This window comes from Cloeon dipterum, chromosome 4, assembly GCF_949628265.1.
Source record: "Cloeon dipterum chromosome 4, ieCloDipt1.1, whole genome shotgun sequence".
Classification (NCBI taxonomy): Eukaryota; Metazoa; Arthropoda; class Insecta; order Ephemeroptera; family Baetidae; genus Cloeon; species Cloeon dipterum.
In genome coordinates this window covers 27,471,418-27,484,501 of record NC_088789.1, presented here as the reverse complement: position 1 = coordinate 27,484,501, position 13,084 = coordinate 27,471,418, and the positions used below count along the sequence as shown (strand labels likewise).

At 39.8% G+C, this 13,084-nt stretch overlaps 4 protein-coding genes across 6 annotated transcripts; 1 reads left to right on the top strand and 3 right to left on the bottom strand.

The window, feature by feature from the left end:
• Nucleotides 1-234: 234 nt before the first annotated feature.
• Nucleotides 235-2,597, top strand: PI31 (Proteasome inhibitor 31 kDa). Of its 2 annotated transcripts, none has more exons than XM_065489823.1 (7): nucleotides 235-371; nucleotides 597-802; nucleotides 932-1,075; nucleotides 1,130-1,245; nucleotides 1,312-1,437; nucleotides 1,497-1,646; nucleotides 2,424-2,597. In XM_065489823.1, the coding sequence occupies exons 2-7, from the start codon at nucleotides 608-610 to the stop codon at nucleotides 2,548-2,550; spliced, it is 858 nt and encodes a 285-aa protein (XP_065345895.1). In that variant the 5' UTR covers nucleotides 235-371; nucleotides 597-607; the 3' UTR covers nucleotides 2,551-2,597. The 2 variants fall into 2 exon arrangements, with proteins under 2 accessions (XP_065345895.1, XP_065345896.1); XM_065489824.1 differs by having other exon boundaries at nucleotides 246-328.
• Nucleotides 2,594-4,004, bottom strand: LOC135943346 (protein FAM8A1). Of its 2 annotated transcripts, XM_065489825.1 has the most exons (6): nucleotides 3,848-4,004; nucleotides 3,491-3,772; nucleotides 3,308-3,428; nucleotides 3,116-3,248; nucleotides 2,942-3,050; nucleotides 2,594-2,885 (listed from the first exon to the last, which is right to left on the bottom strand). In XM_065489825.1, the coding sequence occupies exons 2-6, from the start codon at nucleotides 3,768-3,770 to the stop codon at nucleotides 2,674-2,676; spliced, it is 855 nt and encodes a 284-aa protein (XP_065345897.1). In that variant the 5' UTR covers nucleotides 3,771-3,772; nucleotides 3,848-4,004; the 3' UTR covers nucleotides 2,594-2,673. The 2 variants fall into 2 exon arrangements, with proteins under 2 accessions (XP_065345897.1, XP_065345898.1); XM_065489826.1 differs by lacking the exon at nucleotides 3,848-4,004 and having other exon boundaries at nucleotides 3,491-3,794.
• A 1,008-nt stretch (nucleotides 4,005-5,012) lies between these two features.
• On the bottom strand, nucleotides 5,013-8,248 carry Hsc70-3 (heat shock protein 70 cognate 3). The gene is made up of 4 exons (XM_065488383.1): nucleotides 8,093-8,248; nucleotides 7,330-7,491; nucleotides 6,902-7,268; nucleotides 5,013-6,801 (listed from the first exon to the last, which is right to left on the bottom strand). The coding sequence occupies exons 2-4, from the start codon at nucleotides 7,452-7,454 to the stop codon at nucleotides 5,320-5,322; spliced, it is 1,974 nt and encodes a 657-aa protein (XP_065344455.1). The 5' UTR covers nucleotides 7,455-7,491; nucleotides 8,093-8,248; the 3' UTR covers nucleotides 5,013-5,319.
• Nucleotides 8,249-8,932: 684 nt separating this feature from the next.
• On the bottom strand, nucleotides 8,933-12,742 carry LOC135944762 (DNA-binding protein Ets97D-like). Its single transcript, XM_065491939.1, has 10 exons — nucleotides 12,642-12,742; nucleotides 12,256-12,340; nucleotides 12,035-12,181; nucleotides 11,836-11,971; nucleotides 11,615-11,774; nucleotides 11,424-11,558; nucleotides 9,752-9,964; nucleotides 9,568-9,693; nucleotides 9,289-9,512; nucleotides 8,933-9,234 (listed from the first exon to the last, which is right to left on the bottom strand). Exons 2-10 carry the CDS (start codon nucleotides 12,303-12,305, stop codon nucleotides 9,076-9,078), a joined length of 1,350 nt encoding a protein of 449 aa, XP_065348011.1. The 5' UTR covers nucleotides 12,306-12,340; nucleotides 12,642-12,742; the 3' UTR covers nucleotides 8,933-9,075.
• Nucleotides 12,743-13,084: the final 342 nt, after the last annotated feature.

Sequence of the window (13,084 nt, the reverse complement as noted above, 5' to 3'; positions counted from 1 at the left end):
TAATTCGTGTATAGCCTTTCCTGAATAAAAACTGGCTTCACAATTTGATCTTGAACCCGAAATTTCTTATGTTAAATCCCATTTTAACACATTCTGAGATAATGTACTTTAATTTTACCAATTTTACCATGTCGGAAAAGTGCTCCATCGCAAATAAACAAAATCAAGTTCCCGGTTCCCGCAGGTTACAGGATAATACGATTCCCCCCGATTGCGCATGCGCTTTACCGTGCCCGCGGACAGCTGACTTGTCACAACACACAAGCACTTTTTCAGAGAAGTCCATAAACAAATACATACAAAAAAGCCAAAGCAAAAGCGAGAAAACGTAATTATATCTCATTGTCAGTTCTGCCTGTGATAACTTTTGGGTAAAATACATCACATAATTCTGAAAAACGAGTTATTTTTGTAATATTATTATGCATTAACTATAGAATTCGCTACGTTCACTAACATTATGTTAGTTAATAAGTAAATTGATTGTTTTTTATATTATTCTAAAAGTCTGTTGATTTCTTGCGTTTTCATAAAGTATTTGCGTGATAACCGATTTGTACCTAACTGAATTATAATTATTTTTTCTGCATATTTAGACAACACATTCATGGAAAAAATCGTCAAGAAGCTGGATCCTGACGTGCAACCTATGTCAAAAATGGTTTCGCTTGGGTCTTGCTGGGAACTTCTGTACCACATTGAGAAAGGGAACGTGAAAAGTGAGCAAGATGTGATCATCCTGATGGTGCACTTGATTCTCATCAAAAACGATTTTCAATGCATCCAGGAAGAAGACGCCCAGGTCAGTAAAAAACTCCTTGTCAAACCTTTTTCACAGGAGACGCATAACTCCTATAAAATTCAACTTGATAAGAAAAATCTAGATCAACGAATATAAAATGTACATTTTTATATGATTTTAAAATTACAGTATGTTGCTACTCAAACATCAGAGATTCTTCCAACCGGCTGGAACAGCGATTCAAAGGACTATAAGATTTTGTACACTTGCAGCAGCACCAAATACCATCTCAGTGCCCACATGATTGAAGATGTCCTTTCAATCAATTTGCTCGTAAGCTAAAAAGTTGACATATTTGTTGTTGTCGCTTAACATTTTATTGTTTAGAATTTGAAATCGCAGAAGACCCACTCTATTGTGGTTCCCATTTCCCTCGTGAAGAAGCTCGAAGGGCCCTTGGCCACTATGATTCCAAGTGAGAAAGACCTCTTCAACCAAATTTGGTATTACCAACAAAAGCTTAAATAATGTAAAAAATTGTCATTGATGACCAAACCTCACATTCTTAGGTCTGAAATGGTGAAGCCTGCCAAAAGCGAAGGGCAGCGCGACGTAGAGAGTCAGACTGCTCCCATCCCATCCAGTTCAAGTCGCTTTGTACCTGTCGGAACTGACCCCATCATTTTCCCAAGAGGGTAATATTAATCACAAAGAGCTAGTTTTAAATCTAAATACTTTCGCATTTCTTTTGTAGAATTCCAAGCCCAAATCTGGTTGATCCATTTAGGGTTGGCGAGCGAGACCTGAATCCACTCGCTCCGATGGGACCTGGCGGAGGAATGCTAATGGAGCCACTACGAAGGGGACTTATCATGCCAGACAGGAATTTTCCAGGACTGCCAAGGTATGGTTGGAAGGACCGGGAAATTTACACAGTTGGCAAATTATTTTTTTCCTAAAATTCTATTCAAAGCGTGAGCATTAATGATTCATTTACTTTAATCCAATTTTCAAGGTAATCGTTTGCACCAATTAATGATACTTTATTGATCAGTCAATAGCTTCTATTTATTTGCATTTTTTTTAAATTTTCAATCCGATTAATTATTCAGCCTATTTATCATATTCTTGAGAGGCCCCTTCGATTTTTTTTAAAAGTATGGGACAAAATTTTGCAAGAAGTAAATTTGTAGAAGTTTTTGTACAGAAAAACCTGCAGTTTTTGGAGATACGGAGGGTTGAAGGTTTAAAAATGTGTATTTTTAACTCTAGTGAAAATTAAGATTGTCAAAATTTTATGATCAGCCGATTTTTACCCTTATAACAAGCTTTGGATAACTCCTGAGGTCAAGAAAGACTATCAGAATAGGTGATAAATCGAACCCTGATGTCAGGGTAGCTCTTGTAGCCACCTGAACGACACCTGACTCTACATTGGTTCGATCAGCAAGATCTGCACAATTTGGAACAGCCAAGTCAAGAGCTTTCAGAATATGTGCAATTTGACCCCGGGAATGAGATTGTGGGCACATCAGGGCATTTCCTGGGCACCCTGAAAGCGTATAATGGGTCCAAATAGTTGACCAGAAATTCCTACCTGAGAAATTTCACCGAAAAAGTCTTAAATGTCTTAAATGTTAAAATTTACAGCATTACTGATAAGTGTGAATTTTTGTTTCAGAGGAGCTGTTCCGCCAGGCGCCAGGTTTGATCCAATCATGCCAGGAATGCCTGGCAGAAGGGCTGGGCCTGACCCTGACCACCTGCCGATGCCTGGTGGCAACAACTTTGACAACATGTTTATGTAGATGACAATTTCAGTTATTTGGTTATTAAAAATTAAATTGCAAGTCAAGTTAATTCATTTTATTTAAACTTAAGGATATCACAAGAACTAATAGGCGATAGGAATTAATTACCAACAGAAGATTTTAGAAGATGCGGCGTCTTGGTGCTGGATCCTCCACAACAATGGTTTTGCACAGCGTGTCATGGATAGCCCGGTTGTGTTGAAATACTAGGGAAGTGAAGCAGATGGGGAAGAAAAATGCCAGAACAAAGTTCTTAATTATCGAACGGGCGACGGCTATCCCCAGGTTCAGTCTTGTAGCAGGGTTGACAAAAACAGTCGTGCGGCCTGGAACTGATGCACTCTCGTTAGCAGCTTGCAGATAAAAACAATGCTCATTTAAATGGTACCAGTTGTGACAGAGGAGCAGTTGACCACACAGAGACCCATTATGTTTTTCCCCGGAGTCGCTCCTCCAATTCGGCCAACACCAACGCCTCCTTGTGCCAACCAAAAGCCCTATAGAGCAATAATTATTAGGGTTTTATAATTTTTGGATTTATTTTGCCTGAATTTAAACTTACCTCATACATACAGACCACAATCCTGTGTATGGTCTCGAGGACTAGGATTTCAGTGGTCATTTTTAACGCCGTGTTGTAGTCCATTTTGTTTTGAGTGTCCAGAAGTCTCATGAAGTCGTACTGCTCTATGTCTCTAGGGACAGACTAAACTATGACCTTTCAATTTCCGAGGGAATTACCACCGGAACTTACATCAACTCAAACAAATCAACAGCGACCAGGGTAACAACCATTTTGAGGGAAAACAAGATCAAGAAGTCCAGAAATTCAGCAGCAAACCTCTTCCACAGAGGAGGGATCTGGCATTCAATACCTGAAGAGAAAAATTAAATTATAATCCATCTGACAAATAAAATGTTAGCTCTATAAAATTACCAGGCAGGGTCTGCTGATTTGTGACGTTGCCCTGCGGTGTGTTGTTGACGTTCAGCAGGCCTTGAAAGCCGGTGGGCCAGGGGAAGGGCACGGCTCCAGCTGTTGTGGGGGCAGACGGGGCAACCCTCTGCTGCTGCTGGTTCATCAGCATGTAAGGAAACCACGCATTCATGCATTGCCACATGTATGCGTCCTGCAACCACTTCTCTAGTGCCGCAAAATACTCGTCCCGAGTCATTTTGGCTTTGGCTTCGTCGCCAGCTGGATTGTCCGCATCCATCGCTGCAGAGAGGGTTAATTTTCTCTGTTATTATGATAAGATAACAATAAAGTGAAAATATATGTATGTAATTCTACCTGGCCGTCGTTAGCAAGGAAAACAAGGATAATAATTTGACTGTACGGTATTAAAAATAAATTATTATTATTATTTTTGTCCTCTTGTTTACGTCCTTTGTTTATGTGCCCAAGAGTGAGACTGACGTGAGACTAAATAGTTAAAGTGACAGTGAGATCTAATCCTGTTTAGACCGCGCCCCTTTTTGTGATTGTCCCCGTCCCCGGTCCTTGGCACAAGTCAGAGCGACCAACCTCACAGGATTTTGTAGAATCCAGGCACGCAGACACCGCACATTTTTGGGATCCAATGAGTGTAAACACACCTCCCCAAAAGTATCTCCTTTCAAAAATATATCCGCAATGGGCTATAAAAGGCGCTTTGCGCAATTAATTGATAATTGATCTTCACGGCTAAAACAATTGAATTGACTTACAAAAGGGAACGCACCACCTATTAATACGAAGAACAATAATTACAATTAGCGTTTTTTCGCTACAGTTTGATAAAATAAAAGATAATCATGACAATTTTATTGTTAGCTAAAATTCTATGAAATTTCTAAAATGATGCCATAATTTCTTAAAAATTGGTCGGATTTAAAGAAAATTAGGCATATTAGGAATCTATCTACTCCGCAAGACGAATCGAATGATTAACGATTTTTTGGAAAAGTAGGGGATTTATTCACTTTAAATTTCTACTGACTGGAAATACCCAGGAAAAATAAAATGCAGAGATATATAACAGTTCTCATGGTAGAGTTTTAATTTGTTCTAACAATAAGTTGAAGCTTTATTTTGGACTTTGTATTTTTTGCGATCAACTATTGCAATGGATTTTACAGGAAAAATGTTTTTCGCCAAAAATTTCATATTTGATCAGCTTTCTGAGAAATTGTATGCCGTTGATGTCTCTATCCTATGCTGCGAGTGCAGGACACAGTCCAGCTTAAAAATTTCGATTCTCAATTGGGTTAAATCAATTGAATAAAAACAGCAGTTTAATTGTAAAAATTTTATATTTAATAACATTGCACACCTCTTGCAAATACTCTCGCAATCACCCATTAGAATTTCACGTACATGTAATCAAAGTGCATAAATTTCCACAAAACAATAGTTACCACAGAAAAGTTGTCTTCTTTTGGAATTATTGATTCACACTCTCATTCTGTAGCTAGTAAAGACACGCACCCGTAACACAAATTTCTGCCGGCCAAATTCATTCACCTAGCACAAAGCAGTCGCGTTTCAACAACGGCGAGTGAAAGGTTTGACATTTGATAATGTGGGGAATCTTTGTGCTGGATGAAATATAATAATAAATTAACAAACGCAAAAGTGGCGCCCTCGTGAATCAGCGTTTAATGTAAAAACCAACTCCCAATGGCCAACTACATACTGATGAATGAGCGGTCAAATTTCAGCGACTCTCAGATCAAAATAGAAAAAAAAACGGAATTTCAGTGTAGGAGTAAGGAGAGATCAGTCTACAGCTCGTCTTTAAGGTCATCGTCGTCCCCTCCGGATGGTGGAGGAGGAGCACCGCCCTGACCCTGGTAAAGCTTGGCAATGATCGGCTGCACGACATCTTCCAACTCCTTCTTCTGCTTCTTGTAGTCCTCAGAGTCGACGTCCTGGTTTTCTTCCAACCACTTGATCTTCTCGTCGATGGCCTCTTCCATCTTGGTCTTGTCACTGTCGCTGACTTTGGCGCCCAACTTGTCCTTGTCTCCGAGCTGGTTCTTCAGCGAGTAGGCGTAAGACTCAAGTTCGTTTCTGGCCTCGACACGCTCCTTCAGCTTCTTATCCTCATCGGCGAACTTCTCAGCGTCCTTGATCATTCTGTCGATGTCGTCAGGGGTCAGTCGGTTCTGGTCGTTGGTGATGACGATCTTTTCCCTGTTGCCGGTGCCCTTGTCCTCGGCGGAAACCTGCAGGATGCCGTTGGCGTCGATTTCAAAGGTGACCTCGATCTGAGGCACTCCGCGGGGCGCAGGAGGGATTCCGGTCAGATCGAACTTTCCAAGCAAGTGGTTGTCCTTGGTCATGGGACGCTCTCCTTCGAACACCTGGATGGTGACGGTGTGCTGGTTGTCAGAGGCGGTGGAGAAGATTTGAGACTTCTTGGTGGGGATGACGGTGTTCCTGGGGATCAGCTTGGTCATCACTCCGCCGACGGTTTCAATGCCCATGGTCAGAGGGTTGACGTCCAACAGGACGATGGCGTCAGTGTCCTGCTCTCCGGAGAGAACTCCAGCCTGCACAGCGGCACCGTAGGCGACAGCCTCGTCGGGGTTGATGCCTCGGCTAGGCTCTTTGCCGTTGAAGAATTCCTTCACCAGCTGCTGGATCTTGGGGATACGAGTGGAGCCACCGACCAACACGATCTCGTCGATGTCCTTCTTGTTCATGTCGGCGTCCTCGAGCACCTTCTGCACGGGCTTCAGGGTGGAGCGGAAGAGGTCCATGTTCAGTTCCTCGAACTTGGCTCTGGTCAGGGTCTCGGAGAAGTCATCTCCCTCAAAGAAGCTTTCGATTTCGATCTTGACCTGGTGGGCGGAGGACAGACCTCTCTTTGCCTTCTCGACTTCACGTCTCAGCTTCTGCACGGCGCGGTTGTCCTTGCGGATGTCCTTGCCCTTCTTCTTCTTGTACAGCTTAATGAAGTGGTCCATGACTCGCTGATCGAAATCTTCGCCTCCCAAGTGAGTGTCACCGTTGGTGGCAACCACCTCAAACACGCCGTTGTCGATGGTCAGCAGGGACACGTCGAAGGTGCCGCCGCCCAAATCGAAGACCAAAACGTTCTTCTCGCCTTCCTTCTTGTCCAGACCGTAAGCAATGGCAGCGGCGGTGGGCTCGTTGATGATTCTCATCACCTGGAGACCAGCAATGGTACCAGCATCCTTGGTGGCCTGACGCTGGGCGTCGTTGAAGTAGGCAGGCACAGTGACCACAGCATGAGTAACCTGGCAAAGCGGAAAATAACAGTTAGATTTGGTAATGATTTAAATTATTGATTTCTATCAAAAATAAAAACTAAGTCATTGACCAAATAAAATGAATTACCTTCTTTCCCAAGTAAGCTTCAGCAGTCTCCTTCATTTTGACAAGGACCATAGCGGAAACCTCCTCAGGGGCAAAGACCTTGGTGCCCTGAGAAGTCTCGACCTCCATATGGGGCTTGCTGTTCTTCTCAATAACCTTGAAGGGGAAATGCTTCATGTCTGACTGAACGGCAGAGTCGGTGAACTCTCGCCCAATCATACGCTTAGCGTCGAAAATGGTGTTCTCAGGGTTAGTAGTCAGCTGGTTCTTGGCGGCATCACCGATAAGGCGTTCGCCATCGGCGGTAAAGGCCACGTAGCTGGGAGTGATGCGGTTACCCTGGTCGTTGGCAATGATTTCAACGCGGCCATTCTTATAAACACCGACACTGCAAAGAGAATAATTATTAATAAATAAACAGGTGGTGCTGCGCAAATATTTTTACTCACCAAGAATACGTTGTTCCCAAGTCAATACCAATAACAGTTCCAATGTCTTTATTCTTGTCATCCTTCGAAGCGAAGGTGACAGCTGCCATAAGGCAGATTGCACCGAACAAGAAGTGCAGTCTCATTTTGGACTAGCTATCAACGCTTGCTGATGAAAGTTACCTGTAACAGAAATGCAAGAAAATCAGTTCAATTGTTCACTGATTCAAAAACATAAATAATTTATTTGTCTGAGCCATTATTTTTCTATTACATAAGTTGAATAATAACTCTCTCGGTATGTAAGAATAGATGATGCAATAATGAGCTTATTTTAACCCAGATTGCACCACAAATTTTAAAAAATTCACAATGTTCTGCCAACGAGGCACTTTTGCCTTCTCAAGGAATAATAGCATCCCGAGCACGTATTGTATCTACCGTATCTACGTGGACAACGCACCGCACCTTGATCGAGTTAACGGTATCACCTTTTTAAGCGATGCGGTGCGGTCAAGCAGAAAGAAGTGCACAAAATTGCTTGATATTCAATTTTTACACACTCTAGGGCCCGAATCAGTTATAAAAAGAGCTTAAAATTCCACACATTCCTCCGCAAGGACAACGTGTCCCTTTAATTTGAGTAACCATATGAAGCTACACCGCGAGACAAAAATCTCAAGTATTTCAGCCGAAAATGCCTCAGAATGAGGTGAACAAATCAATTGAGTTGGATTTTCACAAATTATAGGCAACTCAGACTGAAAAGAAGTTGAATACTCACTAGTAATTGTCGTACTTGCGACGCAATCCGTTTCAGAAATCGACTATTCACGACACCGTCACTGTTTCTTCTTCGATTAGAGACACGACTGAAACACTTCAAAGACCGGGTTTATGAACCTCGCATCCCAGCGTGTCGCATGCCGATTGGCTGTGTGGCCACGAGCGCCTTCGTCATTGGTTCGTGTCATGCACAGCTGGACTGCCGCTATTGGTCCACGTCCGCAATGACGACGTTGTTCTAGAAACGCCGAATTGAGAGAGGTCTGGAAAGTGCATCCGTCAGCGCAAGATGTTTGAAAAAAGGCGCGATTGCCACGCTGATTCATCAGTTCATAAATTAATTTCGATAATGAGAGGAATGATACTGCAAAATACTTGTTGCCAATCCCTTATGATTTAGTTAAGACAAAAACTGACCTAAGAAGCACTGCAAGCTTTTAAAAAAGTGGTTGCCAAGTTAATTTCAAACTGTGAGGGCTGTCTCCTTACTTGAAAAACTTATTTCAAAACAGTTTCCACAAAACGTGTCATAATACACTGTTGAGCAATATATTTTGGATTAAATTTGAAAAGTTTGAATTTTACTGTAGCAAGAAGTTCTTTTTTTGATATTGATACACATAAATTGTAGAATCAACTGCTTAATGCATTCAACAAAATTCAACTAATTTTTGAACTGTTGCCCTGTATTAAATACACATCAAATTAAATTAACCCTTCATTAAAACTTCTTAACAAGTAAGCGCACAAATCAATAACGTTAGTAATTTTTCAAAATATGTGGCAAAACAGCTTAATTTTCAGTTAATTATTATTTGCTCCAATAACTTAAAATACATTTTATTTCATTTAAACTCTAGCACGTTTTATTGATGAAATATCCACAAAAATAATCATTTTCTAAAATATCATACTACTCAGTCCCTTGCGTAAATGGCTTTTTATGAGTTTTTTTACAATGTTTACATACTCAGGGGTTCCTCACAATGGCCTGTGTCGAGACAAAGTATGCTCTTCAACTTCAGGCATTGCTTGTGACCCGCTGCACTCGTCAACTAATCTGCTTAGTTCAGCAGCACTGTAGCCTAAAAGAGCTTTAAGGTCGCAGACAAATTTGTAAACAAATCGCTTTCCGTGGACCTAGAAATAAAATTAATTTTAATCCTTGCAAAGTTGAGAATGTAGAAGCATTACCTTAGCTATCATTTCACCGTCATAATAGTACCTCAGTGCTCGACTCAGCTTTTCGTAATTCATTGTTGGCTTGTTTTTTCTCACTCCCCAAAGCTTGGCTACAACTTCTGGATCGTTGAGTTTAAATTCACCTTCCATGCCAACCCACTGGATCACATCTGTGTGTTGCTTCTCTGTTAAGAGCTCCAGCAAAAATTGCCAAAGTTGAATTTGACCATTATTGCCTGAAAGCACCGCATCTTTACTTATTATGATTCTATCAAGTGATTTTCAAGTTACCTGATCGAACCGAGCCAAAAGCCTCAACAGATTTTGACATAATGACCCTCTGTGATTTGTATTTGGGTTTTGTCAATCTCGTGCTGATTTTATTGCTAGCAGACTGGTTGCTTGGGTCCAGCACGGCTGAATTTAAATTTCATTAATGAAGCAATAGAAAATATAAACAGAGCACTAATTATACCAACGAATTTGCATCTCCTCAGGAGCTCAAGATGTGTCCAAAACGTGTCATTGGGGTCGATCGGCACCTTCTCCTTAAACTGTTCCCTCTTCATGGAAAATAGTTCTTTCCCTGTTATGGACCAATTTGAAAGTTGGATCTTCATTAAATTAAAGTGCCGGACGGCCCATTGAAGCCAGATTTGAACGTGCTCCACACTCCACTGCTCGGGATCTGAAATAAATTGACCTCACTTAGAAATTTAAATCGATTAACAGTTGTTACTTTTCTCAGGCCCTCTCAAGACAAAAACATATTTTTAAAAAAGATTTATGAAGGAGGCTAAACTCAGATGAAAAGAAATGATATTTAGAGAAGTATTTGGTGTCCAGCCATTATTAAAAAACTCGCTTTTCTAAAAACACTACATTTTAAAAACTATTATCATTTTCAGATTACGCTGTAATTTAGGGCAATTTTCTTAACACGAGCATATATATTTTTTTATGTGTAGTAGATTGATGTCTCAGCTAGTCGCGCTGCGCTGCGCCAACTGGCAAATTTTGGGTCACATGCTAGCCGCCATTGAAAACAGGTCAAAAATTAAAAAGTGCAGGAGAAAAAATGTCTTCCTGCCCTTCTGGGCGTTAAGCTTTATCAAACTACACATTGTTTAAAATATTGTCAATTGCGCCAGCTGCGGGGTTGCATTTGCTTACAACACAGTTTTTCATTACTGGTTTTTACCATTCCGATTTTACCAATTTCTTGCGCAAGAAATTTAAGAAATATGAATTCATCATATATATTTCTCCTGAAAAAATCTAAAATATGCGGTCGGAGGGGTCAAAATTTTCTCTACTGTACACAGATTTTATCTTTTAAATTGCTGCTTCAATTTTTCCAAAAATTTCTTTCTGACAATTTTACAAGTCAAGGTCTAATGATAAGAAAACAGGTGTCAGCAGAGCGGCGCCTTCTCAAAATCCAAAGATTGACATGTTGAATTAAATTTGTATAATAAACTTCCAGCGCAGATTCGGAGTGTGTCGCAGTTAGACGAATTCGAGAAGCAGTTAAAAGATTTTTGTTAATGCTAACAAATTTTATGCTTGTGATGAATTTCTCGATTACAGGGCACCTGTGTAGCAAAACATGCACACTCGCTGGCGACACAAACATAACGAAATGTTTCTTCTATTTATTATTTATTGTTATTGAAATTTTATTTGCATGATACTCATTTGTAAATGCGCGGGCAGAAATGGAGGAGCTTCAATTTTTGTACCGCTGTGTAATGCAAATAAAGAAATTAAAAAAAAAATTAAAACCAAGGTGCAAACATTTCCTCCAAGAAACTGGTTCAAATTGAAAATAGCCCTACTAAACTTATCACTGTACTGCAATTTTTTTTTAAATGCGGGTTTTTGCAACCCTGGCTAGCTGACAGTTAAAATGGCCAGCCGCAGGGCAAAATATTCAGCTAATTGTAAGTCAGTCACGCCAGCTGCCGCCTTAAATCTCGAGTCCGAGACCTCTAAAATAGCCATTACCATCGAACATAATATTTTCTGGTTGAAATAAAAAATTTGATTGAATTGCACTAAACAATTGGGCCCATTTTTAAAACCATAATTAGCCACCTTGAATTTAAACACTCACAGGTTGTTTTTGGTATGTAACAGGTACTTACCACTAGGAATATTCATCCGCTCTTGTGTGCTCTTGAAAGTTGCATCAATGCACCATTTGACCGGATTATTTTCAGAGTTTGAGCTAGTTGTTTGGTTCTCACTGGTAGTGGCTTGTGGTTCATAATCGTCCGACTCTTTTATGATTATGAGATGAGTTAATTTAACAAGGCAAAAAGATTTAATTATCTACTTTGAGATTCCTGTTGTTCCAAGAAATCATCTCCTGGTCTCAAAACGTCCATAATATTAATCTTAGTTCCCTGAACTGAGTCGTGGAGCAATTCAACGTTGATCTGAACCACACCACCCTCAGAAACACACTGGTCTTGGAGAGTTTTGTTTGCGTCCAGCTGTGAAATGAAATTAACGGTCATGAAATTTTAAATGTATTAATTTAAATGGTAATCTTACCATCTGCGAGTCCTGCAGCCAAAATTTATAGCCTGAGAGGTCAATCCCACCAAGTTTGGTCTCTAAAAGGGATCTTAGAGTTGTCAAAGGCTCACTTATGTCCATGTGTATGACAATTGTTTGATCCGAGGAGTCCCTAATGAGATATTCAATATTCATTGATGATTTTATTCATCATGAGTTGATTTTTTCAACTTACTCCAGGTCTGTAACAACTTCCTGCTCCAGAATAATAGGCTCATCGTTCAAAGGTGATGGTATAATATCTGCATTTAATATCTCCTCAGCGCAATCAATGTACTTAAAGTACTTCTCGTCGTTGCTCTTAGATGTTTCTGAGGATTTCCTGCGAATAAAATGAAATGATTTTTAAACATAAACAAATTTTTCCTGCTTCCCCGCCTATGTTGCATTACATACCTTTTACGAGAGGGTGTACCTCCTTCAGGTTTTCCAGCGTTTCCATTCATTGTTGATGTTCATAAACTGCTGCGTCCTGTAGGCCCTGCATTGTTTGTTTATGTATTAATATTGAATTCTTAATATCGGGAATAAAACACAATATAAACAGTTGTAAACACAATATTTACATACACACAAATTTTGGGTGTGACTAGGTCCTTGAATAATACCAAACGAAATTTAAATAATGTGCGTGCAAGAAAATAGATTGTCAAAATATTTTCATTCAAGATTATTGGTCATGAATCATAAATGGCAGTTAATGTCGTAAATATGATCAAGTACCAATGAATAAAGTAGAAAAACATGCAGCCCTAATGAAAACAACCTGACAGTGATTGTACCTTATAGAGGGTAGTATGTTTAATTAGAACAAAATAATGTAAGAAGGATCCACAAGTTTAGTCAGATTCTGATGGCCATTTTAGAACCTTTTGTTATGGCAGGGGATCCAACCAAACATGATTATTTCAAATTAGATGCGCGCGAAGAGCATAAACTGCCAGTAGACTTATAGACTGCTGTTATATTATTTAATATGTTATGCACTTTTTTACAAATTTATTGTTTGAATTTGAAAATTATTACTTAAATCAAACATTTTTTAAATTACATCATATTTTAGAGCTGGCATGTGCACATAGCGACCATAAATATTATGTCATAAACATTGCAATGCTTGATGAGTTAATCAAAATTGCTTCAATAGCTAGCTTTATAAATTACAAAATTTAGATTGTATGATGTATGATTCAAACTGTACACATAGATAAGAATTTTATCATTT